The 15,271-nt window shown below is 34.5% G+C and overlaps 1 protein-coding gene across 2 annotated transcripts in view; it reads left to right on the forward strand.

Annotated features, from left to right (window-relative positions):
• rab11fip4b (RAB11 family interacting protein 4 (class II) b) overlaps window positions 1–13,046 on the forward strand; it is a 28,716-nt gene extending 15,670 nt beyond the window's left edge. The window contains exons 5-14 of one of the 2 annotated variants that reach the window (XM_056246167.1): window positions 548–583; window positions 2,930–3,029; window positions 4,597–4,700; window positions 4,938–5,078; window positions 6,700–6,781; window positions 7,911–8,048; window positions 8,767–8,925; window positions 10,417–10,494; window positions 11,272–11,415; window positions 11,853–13,046. In XM_056246167.1, the coding sequence (XP_056102142.1) occupies window positions 548–583; window positions 2,930–3,029; window positions 4,597–4,700; window positions 4,938–5,078; window positions 6,700–6,781; window positions 7,911–8,048; window positions 8,767–8,925; window positions 10,417–10,494; window positions 11,272–11,415; window positions 11,853–11,969 (1,099 nt within the window). In that variant the 3' untranslated portion in view covers window positions 11,970–13,046. The remainder of the gene's footprint in view (window positions 1–547; window positions 584–2,929; window positions 3,030–4,596; window positions 4,701–4,937; window positions 5,079–6,699; window positions 6,782–7,910; window positions 8,049–8,766; window positions 8,926–10,416; window positions 10,495–11,271; window positions 11,416–11,852) is intronic. The other variant, XM_056246168.1, reaches the window with a different exon arrangement.
• Window positions 13,047–15,271: the final 2,225 nt, after the last annotated feature.

Raw genomic sequence — 15,271 nt, forward strand, 5'->3', positions numbered from 1 at the left:
AATGTCCAAAAATGGAATAAAGCCTATGACACTGTTCACTGATAAGGTACAATTTGGTTCCCCATTATTGTTTAAAAGGTGCACAAATACCATGTTTTTGTTTTGAGATCTATTAACTAGCATGTCTGTATTTTGATCTGTCCCACATCAGATTACTTGACCATCTTGACTGTATCCTATAATTGAAATCATATACAATGTGTTGAATTACTATTCAATTATTTGTTGTAAAAATCTATATTTAATTATTTTATTAGAAAGAATGTAATGTTTAACTGATTTAAAAGAAAGTAACATAATTTGGGAAGAAGTAAATCTTTAACAATGATTTTCTTAATTTGTACACAATTGTAGAATTGGCTGCATTTGTCAAGGTCAACCATTCAATTGTTAATATAAAAAAAAATTGCAAGCCAACCCTCATATGTACATGTATGGTGTTTTACTGAACAGTTGTTAAAAAAAGGAAAAAAAGTTTTCATCAATATCAAACAGAGACTTATACTATATGATTAATCTATGTTGATGTTTTTTGTTCTTTTTCCAGCCCGAACAGAAAGATCTCCAGCACTGCATTTGGAAGGTAGGTCACTCCATATCACTCTGCTCAGTGTTTGTTTGTGCTGCTGTTAATCATTATCGTGTTTCCATCTCCCTCACTGCTATGACTGTGAGCACCACCTGTGGTTTAATAAGTGAATATCAATATAATATGAATTTGTGGAGTCATATCATCAATATTAATCTGAAATTAATCACGAGGTGAAGACAATTTGGGAAGCGGAGATGAGAATATGAACGTCAATTCTAATCGAATTATTTGAGTGAAATTGTAGACTCCAAAGTTAAGTAAACTGAAGATTTCACAATAGAGGAAAAAAAACAGAGCCGTTGAGCATTGCATTTATATGTGCTCCAGACCAGTATCTGCAAAGATCTTTGGTAACCCAACAACCCCTCAGTAAAGTCACATCAAATCAGAAATTTGTTCCTCATATCAACACAAAGAAATATTGGGTGAAATCTGTTATTTGTGATAATTAGAATACCAATTGCTTCCTGTTTATGTTTGTAAAATTAAATACAGTGTCTCTCCTAAGTCTGAATCCTGTTGAAAATGATTCTATTTTACATTATCTATTTAAAAAAAGATTTCTGTTCATAAAATTATATTATCAGCATAACAAGTTTAGCGAAAATTTGAATTGAATTATATGACGTTATTTAAAATGTTTCCTAATCCTAAAACTTTATTTTAAAACTTAAAAAAAAAAAAAAAAAAAAAAAAAAAAAAAAAAAAGCTTCTCAATGAGATTCCAGACTAAGAACATTACTGTTTGTGACAAATTTAGGGTTATATTAAGCTATAGTTGATTATTGTGTGTATATATATATATATATATATATATATATATATATATATATATATCCTACTTTATATTTAAACTATATATATATATATATATATTAGTTTAAATATAAAGTAGGATATGTATATATATATATATATCCTACTTTATTATTTAAACTATCAAGTGTGTGTGTATATATATATATATATATAATCAATTAATGCATACATTTTCGGTCAACAACTTGTGTGTGTGTGTGTATATATATATATCGATTATCGATGCACCTCTTGATGGAAATAACATCACAACAATTATTTCCATCAAGAGGTGCATCAATTTTTGGTCAAGATCTTGTATTAACAATGCAAGAGTCGAGCACTTTGTAAAGTCTACACTCCAGCACATCTCAAAGACTTTCAAAGAATTTAAGATGCCAATCTCAGAGATGCCAATTCATGCGTGAAAATGATTCTTCATGTTCCCTCCCAATCATTCTTTTACAATTTGAGCCTGATGAATCTTGATTTTGTCATCCTGGCCAATATGACCTTGATGTGTCTTCCTACATGGTTGTTTAAGAAATAAAAAGCTACACACTCCATCAAGTAGAACTGTTCCCAAACATTGAGCATTAAGCATTTGCCCATTTAAATCCAAACAGTGACTGTTGTTTTTTTTTGGCCGGGCAGTGTGTGTGTATATATATATATATATATGTATGTGATCTAGACAGTTCTCTTGGGATTTAATTGTAAGAATCTGATCAAATGTTGCATGGGAGTGTAAACGCTGGGTGGCAAAAATTGTGTGGGTGAATGGCAGTTTTTCTTGTCCCTTTGGCAACCAGTCTCCTACTCTAAATCACAGTGACAAGATGAAAATGGCCTGCCACAGCTGACCTGAGTGCAAGAGAGAGAGAAAAAGCAGAGCTAGAGAGGGAGAGACCAATGTGTGTAATTTGTATAATGTATTTTCATGTGTGAAGTCATTGCTTTAACGACAATGACAGAAATAAAACAAAGTGACAACCAAGACCTGACTCTGCAGAAGTGTGAATGTGTATTTGCGTACACACAAGTTAACGGCTCTCAGAGCCTAATGCAAGTGGGACAAGAGAATAGTGTTCATGCCTGCGCATGCGCATGTGTCTTTTAGACGAGTACTTTTTGGTTCTGTGTGGGTGGGTGGACTGGATCGGGCACTGCTCCAGCAGCTCTCACAATGCCTCTGCTGGCCAGTGCCTTCTCTCGCTCGTAACCGCAGTGCTCCTAAAGATGCACAGGCATTGAATGTAGATGCATAGAACGGATGGGTGCAGTGATGCAGCATGGGTAGCGTAGTTTGCAAGTAATTGATGCTGCAGTGTAGTCCAATCCATCCATAGAACTGAGCAGAGAGGTAAGTGGGACGTTCCTCTTGCAAAATGTAGCTGTCAGCATTGATCTGAATGCTGAGGGTACACAAAATGAACTGGTGTTTTGTGTGATAAATCAAAATATAATTGCCTTATGTCTTATTGCGATGCATGATTAAATTGTTCCTGTTTTTGTTTTGTGTGCATGTGGGTCCAACAGGCAGCTGTTCCACAACAGTAACCTCAGCAGTAGTCACGGCAGCACAGAGGATTTGTTCAATGACAGCATTGACTCCTGTGAACTAGACATTACTGAGAAGGTACAATCTCCTCACAGCACACTCATCTACTTCCTGATCATAGACCTGTGAAAACCGCATCACCAATGCAGACTATCTTTGGAGTGTCTTTTTAAACGCACGCTTAGTACTGATCTCTGCTCAGGAAATCACATCCGTATATGTGTAAGCTTCTTAATGCAGGGGGTCAAATGGGTCCAGGTGATACTGATACTTAAATTGGATTTTGTCTGTATCTGGGTGTTTCTTCAACTTTGTGCACTTTTATGTCCCATGGTTTGATTTAATGAACACATTTCAGAACTTCTCTTTTTGTTGCCAAAACATTTTTTTTTCTGCTTTTCAATTGCGTTTATGTGCATAAATGTTTAGTATTTTATTAAACAAATTGCCATTTAAGGAAATAAAGAAAAAGAAAGGTCCTATTGTGTTTGTGAAGTAATCAATTTAAACTATTTGTAAATAAATGTTTTATTTTAAAGTATGCACACATTACCGTTCACTGAAGACCGTTCCTACGCGACATTAGTTAACAGTGAAAGAATGCCTTGTAAAATGTAAGTATATAAACGTTTAATATTTGACAACTGTTTTGAATTGAAAATGTGCTATCATTTCCATGATTCATTCTAACTGAATATGACGGTGCAAGAAACGTTTTGCGTTTTCGACTTTCAGATTAAGAATGAAGCCCCGCCGCCTTTAATAATTTTGGCGATGCGTAATGGAGCGCTACAGAGCAGTATCAAGAATATCATATACAATGCAGTGAAATATATCTTATTTGCATCTATAGTTTATTGGCTATAATGACAAGATCGCTAAAGTGTAGAACGCGCAAAACAGATCTTCAGCGCAGCGACTCTTTTAAACGCCTCTGATTGGCCGTTCCGTTCAACAGACGTCTGTGATTGGCTACAATGCTCAATACTGCAAAAGCACGTTGCAAGTACCTTTGATATAAAGGGAGAAAATATAAATCTAATCCTGTAAAATGCTCTTGTCACCATTAGCTAAACGCGGACGCTGTAATCGTATTCACAATTATTTTTCAGATTAATTTTTAAGATCTATAAGAAAGACAAGGTAACAAAACATTCTGGGCTTTACTAAAAACCAGATCTGTTGAAAAACTTCTGTGGCTCTGCTAAAAACATACAAAAGCCCACCACTAGCGCTGCCCATGATCATTTTCACCACAGAATGCTATTAAATACAGTATATAACATATAAGTACATAATTCAAGGTACAAGGCAAGTAAAGTTGTTGTGGAAATCGTGGATTATGTTGACACACACAGACACAGACGCACAGACAGAGTGAGAGAGAGAATTCAGAGTAGCCTAGAGTTTATTTTCTAAATGTCTACAGGGCCAAATGTGCTCATAGTTGAAAAACACCTGTTTCTTATATTTATTTAAAACCGGATCAATACAAGTTTACACGCAACACTTTTAAAACCATTAACATGTACTGTCTGTTGTTGCAAAACTTTTTTCATGGTCGTGCTGATAGTCATTCAGACAAGACTGGTTCAGAAGCAGCCACTAATAGTGAGATTTACATTCATTGTTGTTTCCTACACAGGTGAGTTACTTGGACAAGAAAGTGACAGAGCTGGAAAATGAGATTCTGATGAACGGGGATGTAAAGTCCAAGCTGAAACAGGAAAACATACAGTTGGTCCACAGGTGAATTGCTACTCAAGGTTCACCCACCCACACAAAGTTCATTTCAATGGAACTATGTTATATGGATATGTATTTGCATTCTTGTCTCTTTAAAGAGCAGATTACTTCCGCTAGCAAAGCGTTCTATGAAAATAGTCTTCGCAAAAGTTTTGCATTTGCTAAATGCCAAAAGGTCAAAACGGGTCTCAGCAGGTCTGTCAAAGATTCATGTTAATGTTGAGGACTGTGCTTGAGCAGGATTCACGAATTGGAGGAGCAGCTAAAAGACCAGGAGACCAGAGCAGAAAACATGATGGAGGAGGAGCTCAGGAGACACCGAGAGGCCTACAGTCGACTGGAGAAAGACAAGAACACACAGATAGAGCTGCTTACAAATCGGTGAGGGACAAAAATAACATTGCAGCACAATGTGAATTGTAATTACAAAACTGCAATTTTTTTTCTTAAGAATTTCGAGTAAAAATATCCAAATATCTTTGAAACAAGATCAATTTACATAAATCTAACTAAAAACTCAGTGAGGTTTAAGTTTGGAATAATTAAGTCTCTTATGCCCACCAAGGGCATATTTATTTGATTTAAAAATACAAAAAAAAAAACACGTAATATTGTGAAATATTATTACAATTTAAACAAACTGTTTTCTATTTTAATACATTTAAAAAAAAAAAAAAAAATTCCTGTGATGGCAAATCCGAATTTTCAGCATCATTGCTCCAGTCTTCAGTCACATGATCCTTCAGAAATCATTCTAATATGCTGATTTGGTGCTTGGTTATCAATTATTATTGGTACTCAATTAATAATGGTTCTTATTATCAATGCTAAAAATAGTTAAGCATAAACTTTTAAAAATATTTTTGTAGAAATCGTGATCAATTTTTTTAAATCTTATATACACCAAACTTTTTAATTGTAGTGTATCGAGGTTTCCACAAACATATTAAGCAGCACAATTGCCATCACAGGATTAAATTACACTTAAAAAATATATAAAATAGTTATTTTAAATTTTATTTTTAAATGTATTTCATAATAAATATATATAATTTATATTATTTCACATTTTTAACCAGTAGTGTGACTTAGAAAATAAGAAGATAAAACTATTTGCCTGTACTATAGGGTAACACATAGATTTATAGAAATTTGCTTCTAAAGTAAATGTATAAAGAATACAGATTAATGCTAATATTTTCGTCATGCAGTAAATACAATGCTTAATTTTAAATGATTTTTCATACTGTACCCAATGTCCCGCTATTTCAGCTTTTTTAACTTCTTCCCCATTAGTGTTTTTTTTTTTTAAGTTGCCAGTCACCGCCAGCATTTTTGATCATTTTCACAACATTTTCATGGTCCCCAGAATACTTTGTTGAATGAACATGTGAACATGCAATATATCAAAAGAAAGAACAGAGCCTCTGCTTTTAAATAAAATAAACCTTGCACAGTCCTATAGCTCATCCTGGGTCGAAATTTCATTCAGTAAAATTTGGCAGTTTTGATTTATATGCCGTTTAATGTTGATGATCGCTTTATTTTACTTATGCATGTGCTTACATGATATCGCTTATTTCTGCTTCTTTTTTACACGCCTTTTTATCAGGAGATTTAGTACTCTTTCAGGTGTCATAGCGCACCCTATGGTATAACAGTGAAAACTCGGAAAGCCGGAAATTTGCGTAAATGGCAGGGGAACGTTGTCTCAAATGATGGAAATTTCCATCAATGGCAGGGGAAGAGTTAAACACTCTTCCTTGGAGGTCTTCCAGTATTGGTGTATATTCCAGTATACAGTGCACTTATGAAGCCGTCTCAGATGGTCCTTCATAAGGGTGTTCGAGAGAAAAGCAACACAGTTAAGCCACTGAAGGGAGCTTTACATTATATCTAGAAACCTGAGATTTTGATTCACAGAGCTATTGTGCAGTGGACACTTATAGCATCAGTAGTATGATGGAAGGCTTCTTTTCTTTTTTCTTTTTTCTACCGGCAGACTGCATCATCTAGAGGAGGAAAATGGAGAGATGGCAATGAATATGATCAGACTAAAATCCCAGACAGATAAACTGGATGAGGTGGGACAGTTTTACTATACATATTCTTGACCATTTTTATTTAGGTTGAAGGAAATGTAAATGAGGATGAATGAATGCTTGTAATGGTACTGCTTTATTAACTGCTTTATTTTTTTTTGTTCCAAATGAACAGAATTTAAATAATGATTTAATATATCATCAATCCTTCTACTAAAATGGTTTCGCAGAAAATTGCGTATATGGTGTGGGAGTGGTATAGTTTAGATGTCACAACGACCAAGAAGGTTGACATATGAAGCAGCTAAAGCTCAAACCAGTTTTAAAAACGCATAGCAGAGGAGAGTCTGCTGGCAAAAAGAGAATACGACCGAGCTCACAATAAAATGAGAATCAGCATTGACTTGGCTTTTCGGAGATGGCGAGAACTGAGGGATTTCAAATGTTGTAAAAAAAAAAACTACCCGGAGATGGCATTTTTATTACTCAACAGGTAAGTAAGGTATTTTATTGAACAGATAAATTGCCATATGTAGCTCTAACAGAGTTCATTGTAAAGCATTATCCATTGTGAAGGGTCATTTCATTTATGGGTTGTTGTAGCACTGTGCTGGCATTTATTTTCAAGGAAGTACCGTGTCTATTAATGGGTATAGCTACAGTAATGTATTAAGCTAGTCATTCAGTTTAAAATCATTTCCATCTAAACTGGTTATAACGCTTAAGCCTTGTAGAGTGAGCGTTTTATGAGCAGAAGGATTTTTAGCTATGAGTAGGAACCATTTTCATCCGCAGTCGCAAAGAGCTGAAGCACAACCGAAACAATGTCCTTTCGTAAAATGCATGCATTTTTTTTTTATCCGCTAGAGGACCAAAAGTTACATAGTGTACCTTTAAATGTTTAGAACAAAATTAGTTTCTAACACATGTTCTGGCTTGTAAAGCCATCTGCAGTTCTTACAACATTCTTGTATGTTGGTTAGAATTTGACCAGTTTGATCAAAAAGGGTTTGCCAACTAAATGCCAACTTACTATTATATTAGATTTATTTTTAATTGTTTTGTTCAGAGAGCTAAAAAAAAAAGACATAATAGGGATCTTAAATAAATGACAAGTAATTGTCCAAATTGACTGTACACCTGCTTAAATGTCCTGTTTGTGTTTGTGAAGGAGAGGCAGCGGATGACAGATAAGCTGGAGGATACGAGCCTGCGGTTGAAGGATGAGATGGATCTGTACAAGAAGATGATGGACAAGCTACGACAGAATAGAAATGAGTTTAAGAAGGAAAGAGATACCATGCAGGAGGTAAGACCATGTTCTAAAATGTGCTTATTTTTTGACACTAGTTAAAACGGACATACTAAATAGCCTATTAAGGCGGAAATGTCTTTATTATAATGATTTGAGAACTATGACCATACCGTGCAATCATTTAGTATTTTTTACGAATATTTTTCATATACGAATTTTGGCAACTTTTGATTTATAGAAAATCCCATAGAAACTTATGTAAAGATTAAGATAATGGTGATTTTGTCCACTGGTCACTAAAGTAAATTTAGAGTAAACGATGTAAAAATGGCAGTGATTTAAACAATCGTTTATTCAGCACGTTATTCAGCAAGTTGACAAAAGCTCTTCCTAATCTTTTATGCCAGTTGTTTTTTAAAATGTATATAGTCACCCAATTATATTTACTGATAGATAAAGGGGCAGAGCCTTGGCCAGCTTTAGTTGCACTCAACGGGTTGCATAACCTATCTAAAAAACACAAATTAAACCGTCTAAATGTGCAAACATACAGGTCAAATGGAGATACATTTACACAAACTGTATGAAGACTCAGGGAGCATATTCTATTGAGAATTGCTAGTATATTGAAATTAATAGATTCATTTAGTTCAGAATTATTCTGCCTATAGACTATACAGCAATCCTGTCCTTGACTACATAAAACAGAAGTGTTTTCAGTTCAGTAGCTTGGTGCTTTTGAAGTGCTTTTAAAAGTGTATTTTCTGTTCAGCTGATTGAAGACCTTAGGCGAGAGCTGGAGCACCTCCAAGTGTACAAGCTGGAGGCAGAACGAATGGGGCGTGTTCGCAGATCTTCCATTAGCCTATCAGAATACAGCACTCGAACACGTGAGAGTGAGTTGGAACAGGAGGTCAAGAGACTAAAACAGGTGAGAGAGATGGAAAGCTGGTAACTCGATCTCTCAGCATGTATATTTCCTATGGCCTTGACTATAGTCCCATAGTCAAATCTTTGACAAAATGTCATGAGTACAAATGTTTTCACATGAAACTATGCCTACCGTTATAAAAACACATTTAAGGAATTATTTACTTTTATTTACTTATTTACGATTGTTTCCTCCAGTAAAGGCTGTGAACTCCATTCCCTTCAGGCAGTCTCAACTTTTTGTTTTAAAATGAATAATAAAAAAAATAAACTATGGAAGCTTACCACAGAATAAAAAATAAAAAGGGGAATTGCGACTTTTTATCTCCCAAATCTGACTTTTTTCCTCTCAATTTTGAGATTATATCTTCTTTTTGCAATTGTGAGAAAAAAATCAGAACTGCAAGATATAAACTTGCAATTGCGAGGAAAAAAGTCAGAATTTGCGAGATATAAACTCATGATTGCTAGAAAAAAGTCAGAATTACGTGAAATCTTGCAATTGCGTGTTATAAAGTCAGAACTGCAAAAAAATGTTTGATTCGCGTGATAGTCGCAATTTTATGTAATAAAGTCATAATGGCAAGAAAAAGTCAGATTTGCGAGTTTATACGCACGCACGCACGCAGAGAGAGAGAAAGAGAGGAAAGTTTCAGAGTGCACAAACACAGAATTGATTCCTCTTTCGTGTTTCCTTGCGCTTGAACAGATACATACTTGAGACAAATATTTGTACAATTTTGTTTGTATTCTCGCGGTTATGTCGTAAATGAACAGCTGAGAAAGATACTGGATGTTGTGTCGATATATATATTCGGTCCGTGCTTTCAGTCTTCAAGTGACCGCAGCCTAATATTCCTGCTGCTGCCTGTGTCATTAATGTTAATAAAACAACAAAATACAGCTTTAACAATGATTAATCTATATTTTATTTCTACATTGAACACATAGTGTCATTTTACATTTAGGCCTAATTATAAGATTTCTGTACCTGCATATACTGTTAGACTTTGTTACTTTGTATATAGCTTTCATCTATGCTTGTAATTTGTGTATTTGTTCTTATTTTAATACTGACTGTTCATTTGTCTTTAAGAATTTTTTTACTTTAGTTGTTAGTCTGGTAGTTTTTGCTGGGGTATTGAAGTACTTAAAGTGAGCTAATAGTAATAAATGAATAGCAGCCCCACCCATTTATATATATATATATAATTGTATTTTTTTTGCTTATCCGAAAAAATTATCCGATCCGTTACTCAAACCGTAAATGATCTGAACCGTGAGTTTTGTGATCCGTTGCACCACTAACTGTGAGATATAAGCTCACAATTGCGAGAATTTTTCAAAATTGTGAGAGAAACGTTGCAGTTATCTCAATTTTTTTTCATTTTGTGGTGGAAACAAGCTTCCATAAAAAACAGTGATCCCAAAATGAATTCTTTTTGTCTTTTTCTGTCTCTTATTTCATCTTTTTTACTGTGTGTATATGCAGAGGAGTGTTTCCAAGGACATGCCCTTTGACCTCCAGCAGCTTGTGTCTGCTCGGGCACGACTCTTTCCGAGTCTGATGGTAAACTGTAATTCCTGTGCAGACTTAATTTCATCCAAATAACCACTAATATGTTCATTCATAAGAAGTGTATTTTCAAATTATCTGTCAGGCTGCCGTTTCTTCTCACCTAACATCTAATATAGGTTTTTTTTTTTTGGCTGTAGATTTTGTAGCTCCATGTTGCTGTCAAAGGAAGAGGATAACTAGACAATATCACAAAAGTTCTGTTGTACTGAATATCAGTAAATCACCTCGTGCCTAAAGCAGAATCACAGGGCATGTTGCTCAAAGCTTTCTGTTTTCACACCACTCTAATTTTCCTTTTCCAGCTCCCCATTGATGCTCCAACCTTTAAAAAAAAACACTCATCACCCATGCAAAATCACACATCTCAGTTTAGGTACTCTGGAGTGATATAGATAGTGAAATATCCCACTGCTATTATACTCAGTATGAGCACTCAGACACTGCTTGGAGGGCTAGAACTAAATGTGTTAACTAATACAGCCAATGCTGTTGCATCATTGTGAAAATAAAGATTTAGTAGTATTACATTTGGTGTATGTCTGTTATAAGAATGGGATCTGAAAATTCTTCCAATCTACATTCATTGCGTAATCATCTCAATCCAGATTCTTCATCTGCAGATTACTGCTTTCTGTTTGCCAGCAGAAGCTGGTCTAACCAACTTCTCTTGTTTCAGTCACAACTAGGCCACAATAAAAAGGAAAAGCAAGATGACTCTTGGACCATCTTTCTGGGGTAATTGTAACTCCTCTTTAATTTCTATCACAGGAGAACCAAAAACTGAGAGAACAGAATGAAGATCTAAATGGTCAGCTTCTCAGTCTGAGCCTCCATGAGGCCAAAAACCTGTTTGCCACTCAGACAAAAGCGCAGTCTCTGGCCATGGAGATTGATCATGCCTCCCGTGACCAGGTAAGAGAAGTGCTTGACCTTGATCTGCTGATAAAAGTCAAACAAGAGGAACTTAATGTGTACGTCTGAGCAAGAGAACAATATGAAGCATTTTTGTTAGTTGTTTTCTGGATCATTCTCTAAAAAGGACCTCTAGTCCAATATACTGTAAACAATTGAAATTAATTCTGTGAGAATAGTTCAACTTAAAAGGAACATTATGATTTACTCACCCTCATGTCATTCCAAACCTGAATGACTTTGAGGAACACAAAAGGAGAAATAAAGCAGAATTTGTGGAACAAACCTTGTTTTTTTGGGGTTTTTTTTAAGCCATTTCATAGCTTTGTGTGATGAACACAAGCCCTCCTCAGTTTTATCAACATTTGGTGTTTTTCAAACTTTTTATATTTTTGGTGACCTGTCAAAAATCATTCTATAACTTTTGATTCCCACAGTTGATGGAAGCCCTAAAAGAACAAGAGGAGATCAATTTCCGTCTCAGGCAATACATGGACAAGATCATTTTATCCATTCTGGACCACAACCCATCTATTCTGGAAATCAAAACCTAAAAGCCTGTCATAAGCGGTTTAGAAACTTAACAGAGGACCTAGAGCTCCCCCTGAGGTCGCACTGAACCTCAAATGACGTGTGCCTCTGAATGCACAGTAACTACAATGTGCTGGTGTTTTGTGCACCTATCTCATGTTACAAAAATCTAAAATATACTGGTGAAATATTCATGCACATTTAAAGGGCATTTTTGCTGCTCTGTACGACACAAGGGAGTTTTCACTGGAATGGCATTATGGGTACTGAATTGCACCAACTAATATGTGAATATTTTAGCACTGGGTGTTCACGCAGTGTATTGTGTTATATGGATGATTGATGCTTGCTGAGTTTGCACTGGAATGTGATGAGAAAGGGTTATTGATTAAAAAGAAAAATATTTGATGGCCATCAGAGCTTGTCCATTCAGAGTTGCGATATATGATGAGAGGAAAGACATTTTTGTAGGTGCATATGTAAGAATTTTGTTGTATGGCGTGTGGAGGAAAGGTAAGGAGAGACAAATGAGAAGAATAAAGGAGAGGTAATCGGAGCTGGAACTGGAACTTGATAACACTGCCTGTTGTAAAAGAAATCCATTTTGGATGAGGGGAATGCTCTAGTCTGCGTTTGCAATGTAAGTTTGAGATGTTTATTCTGACATTAAGTTGTATGTGCTTCAAAAAGGAGTCAAAATGCAGGAGGCTGAATGTAAACTGTCAATGTGAATGAATGTACCAAACAAGTAGTATTTCAGGTTATTTACAGGCATAATAGTTTAAGACCTGTCTGTTCATCAGCTGAATTATGTTCTTAATGGCCTTAAAAGGAACTTGCACTTGTTCTTCCAAACTAAAATATTTAATAATTTCTGATGCACCTGAAAATGCATCATGAGATGATCTGATGCATCATCTCATAATTTTCTATAATCTGCAAATGCGATGGGTAATGTGTTGATCTAGGCCTACATTTTTGGGTATATTATGCAATCCTGAAAATGTTATTGTACACATTTTCTCATCATGTCTCCCTTTTCACTCACTAGTAGACCTATTTTTTTGTTCTGTCACACATTAAATAATTACTAAGCTACATTACACTTTATACTTGCTGTGTGTGGGATTTTAGCAACTTGTAAATTATGTAAAAAAAACAACAACAAAAAAAACTTTTTTACTCTGTGCCACTCATTGCTTTTACATTATCTCTAACTTTATTTTGTAAATACTTTAGGCATGGAAACCATGACTACTATCTGATTATTTCTCATTCTCTTTATATTTCTAAACGAGGTGCTGGAAAAAAAGGCAGTATTAGGTTTGCTTTATGATGGCAGACTGGGTCAATGACTCATGATGTCACAACATGCTGAATGGAAAAACACACACTTTAATCCAGGAAGGGTTATAGGTTCACTTGCACAAAATGTATACTCAGTTGAATAATAGACTGGTCTGAAATGCCTTAGCGATACTTATGACTGTAATGAGCTTATTTCTCTTTCAGATGTCTATTAGTCTCTATGATCAAGATGTGCATACAGGCTTTTTAGTTTTGCATGCCAGGAGTTACTGAATTGTAACATGAGAAATTAACAGACTGATATTTTAAAATAAAACAATATAGAAATCCATTTGTGACTGAAAAGGTTTGGTACAAAGTCCCTTTAAGTAAATAAAGTCTTTGGTTTGTATACAGTGCATGCAGCATGAACCTGTATTCAAGACTGGTGCAAAAAGAATCAGCAGACAATGAGAATTTATGAATCTCATAAGTGGTGAACATGTAAAGAAAACAAGAGATACAGGTTAGATCATGCACATGATCCAATGTAGCCTATATATTCCAATAAAAACTAGGAAAAGCAAAGGATTAAAAAACAGGTGTTATAATATATGGTAAACATATGCAATATTTAGGATGGTTAAATGAATATGAGAAATCTGCAATTAATTAAGTCAAGTTACTTCAATTATTTAATTATCGCACATTCGCGCTAGTTTTACCGGAGTGAAAACTGGACCAGATTGAACACCCGCATAAGCATCTTTTTTTTTATTGAGAAAGACAAATTTACATACCATTGTATAAACAATATTAACAATTTACAATTCTCAAAAGGCAGACGTAGTTGCAAATTACAATAAATAACAGCAATGAAGTTTCAAATCAAATATACAATCATGAAGGCAAGGAAAAGAAAATAATTAAATGAATATAAAAAAGTAAAAATAAATAAAATAATAATGTTCAAATTATTGAAAGAACAACATTCAAAGTAGGTTATTGCAAGGGGTAGCAGGGTACATATAGATCATTGAAGAAATTGCCTACTGTAGTAGCTTTTTCATTTGAAAGGGTACAAAGAGAAGTAGCAAAAGCTTTGTAAATTAGTCAAATGAGGAAAGGATGGAGGGGTTTTCAAAAATCTGCATTTATGACTTATTTAGCAAATTCAAAAAGGTTATTGACCAAGTAGTGTTGTGAACAATCTTTCTTCAGTACACCAAAATTAATTTGTTTGTATTCAAGGGGATTCACACTTGTAATAATATATGACATTTTACTGTACAATTGAGACCAAAACAACTTTGAAAAATTACAATAAAAGAAAATATGCTCAGTGGTTTCAATATCAGTTTCACAAAATTGACAAGAGTTTTCTCCGATATCAAATTTTGAATTAAGGAATTATTTAGATGGGCATGTGTCATTTATTATTTTAAAATGAAGTTCTTACACTTTAGGGAGACTTGGAAAGGTATAACTCATTCTCATTTCCTTCACCTCTTTCGGGTTAAAATCTTTGAAAATATAGTAACTTTTAATTATATTTGGATGAAGTCTATCGATGAAGACACTTATCATATATTTGTTGTTGCATTTATAATCTCTAATAGATAATTCACCCAGACAAGGACATGGGAGAGAGAATGTCACAGAGTAGTGTGAAAGAATCCCTTTTACCAATAATACCATGTTTTTTTGGTATGGCATTTACAACTGTATAAAACTCTTTAGGGTGACATACAAATCCATGTTTTAAACAAAAATCATTGTAATTGAGAACATTACCATAGTTGTCCAATAGGGAATTTTTTTGTTATATTGAACCCAGTTTTCATAAAATAAAGATTTGTTGTGGTGAGGAATAAAACCATTGTTCCAAATAAAAATTTTGTGTGGATTAAAATTGTGAGAAAATGCTCATTTCCAACATAAGAGAACTTGTTGATAGAATGCAGACCATTTAAGAGGTAATTTGGACAACTCAAAGTCACATCTAATCAAAAATGGCAGCCTACTTTCCCAAATATTG

Source organism: Rhinichthys klamathensis, unplaced genomic scaffold (genome assembly GCF_029890125.1).
Source record: "Rhinichthys klamathensis goyatoka isolate OS25496 unplaced genomic scaffold, OSU_Roscu_1.1 h1tg000036l_1, whole genome shotgun sequence".
Lineage (NCBI taxonomy): Eukaryota > Metazoa > Chordata > Actinopteri > Cypriniformes > Leuciscidae > Rhinichthys > Rhinichthys klamathensis.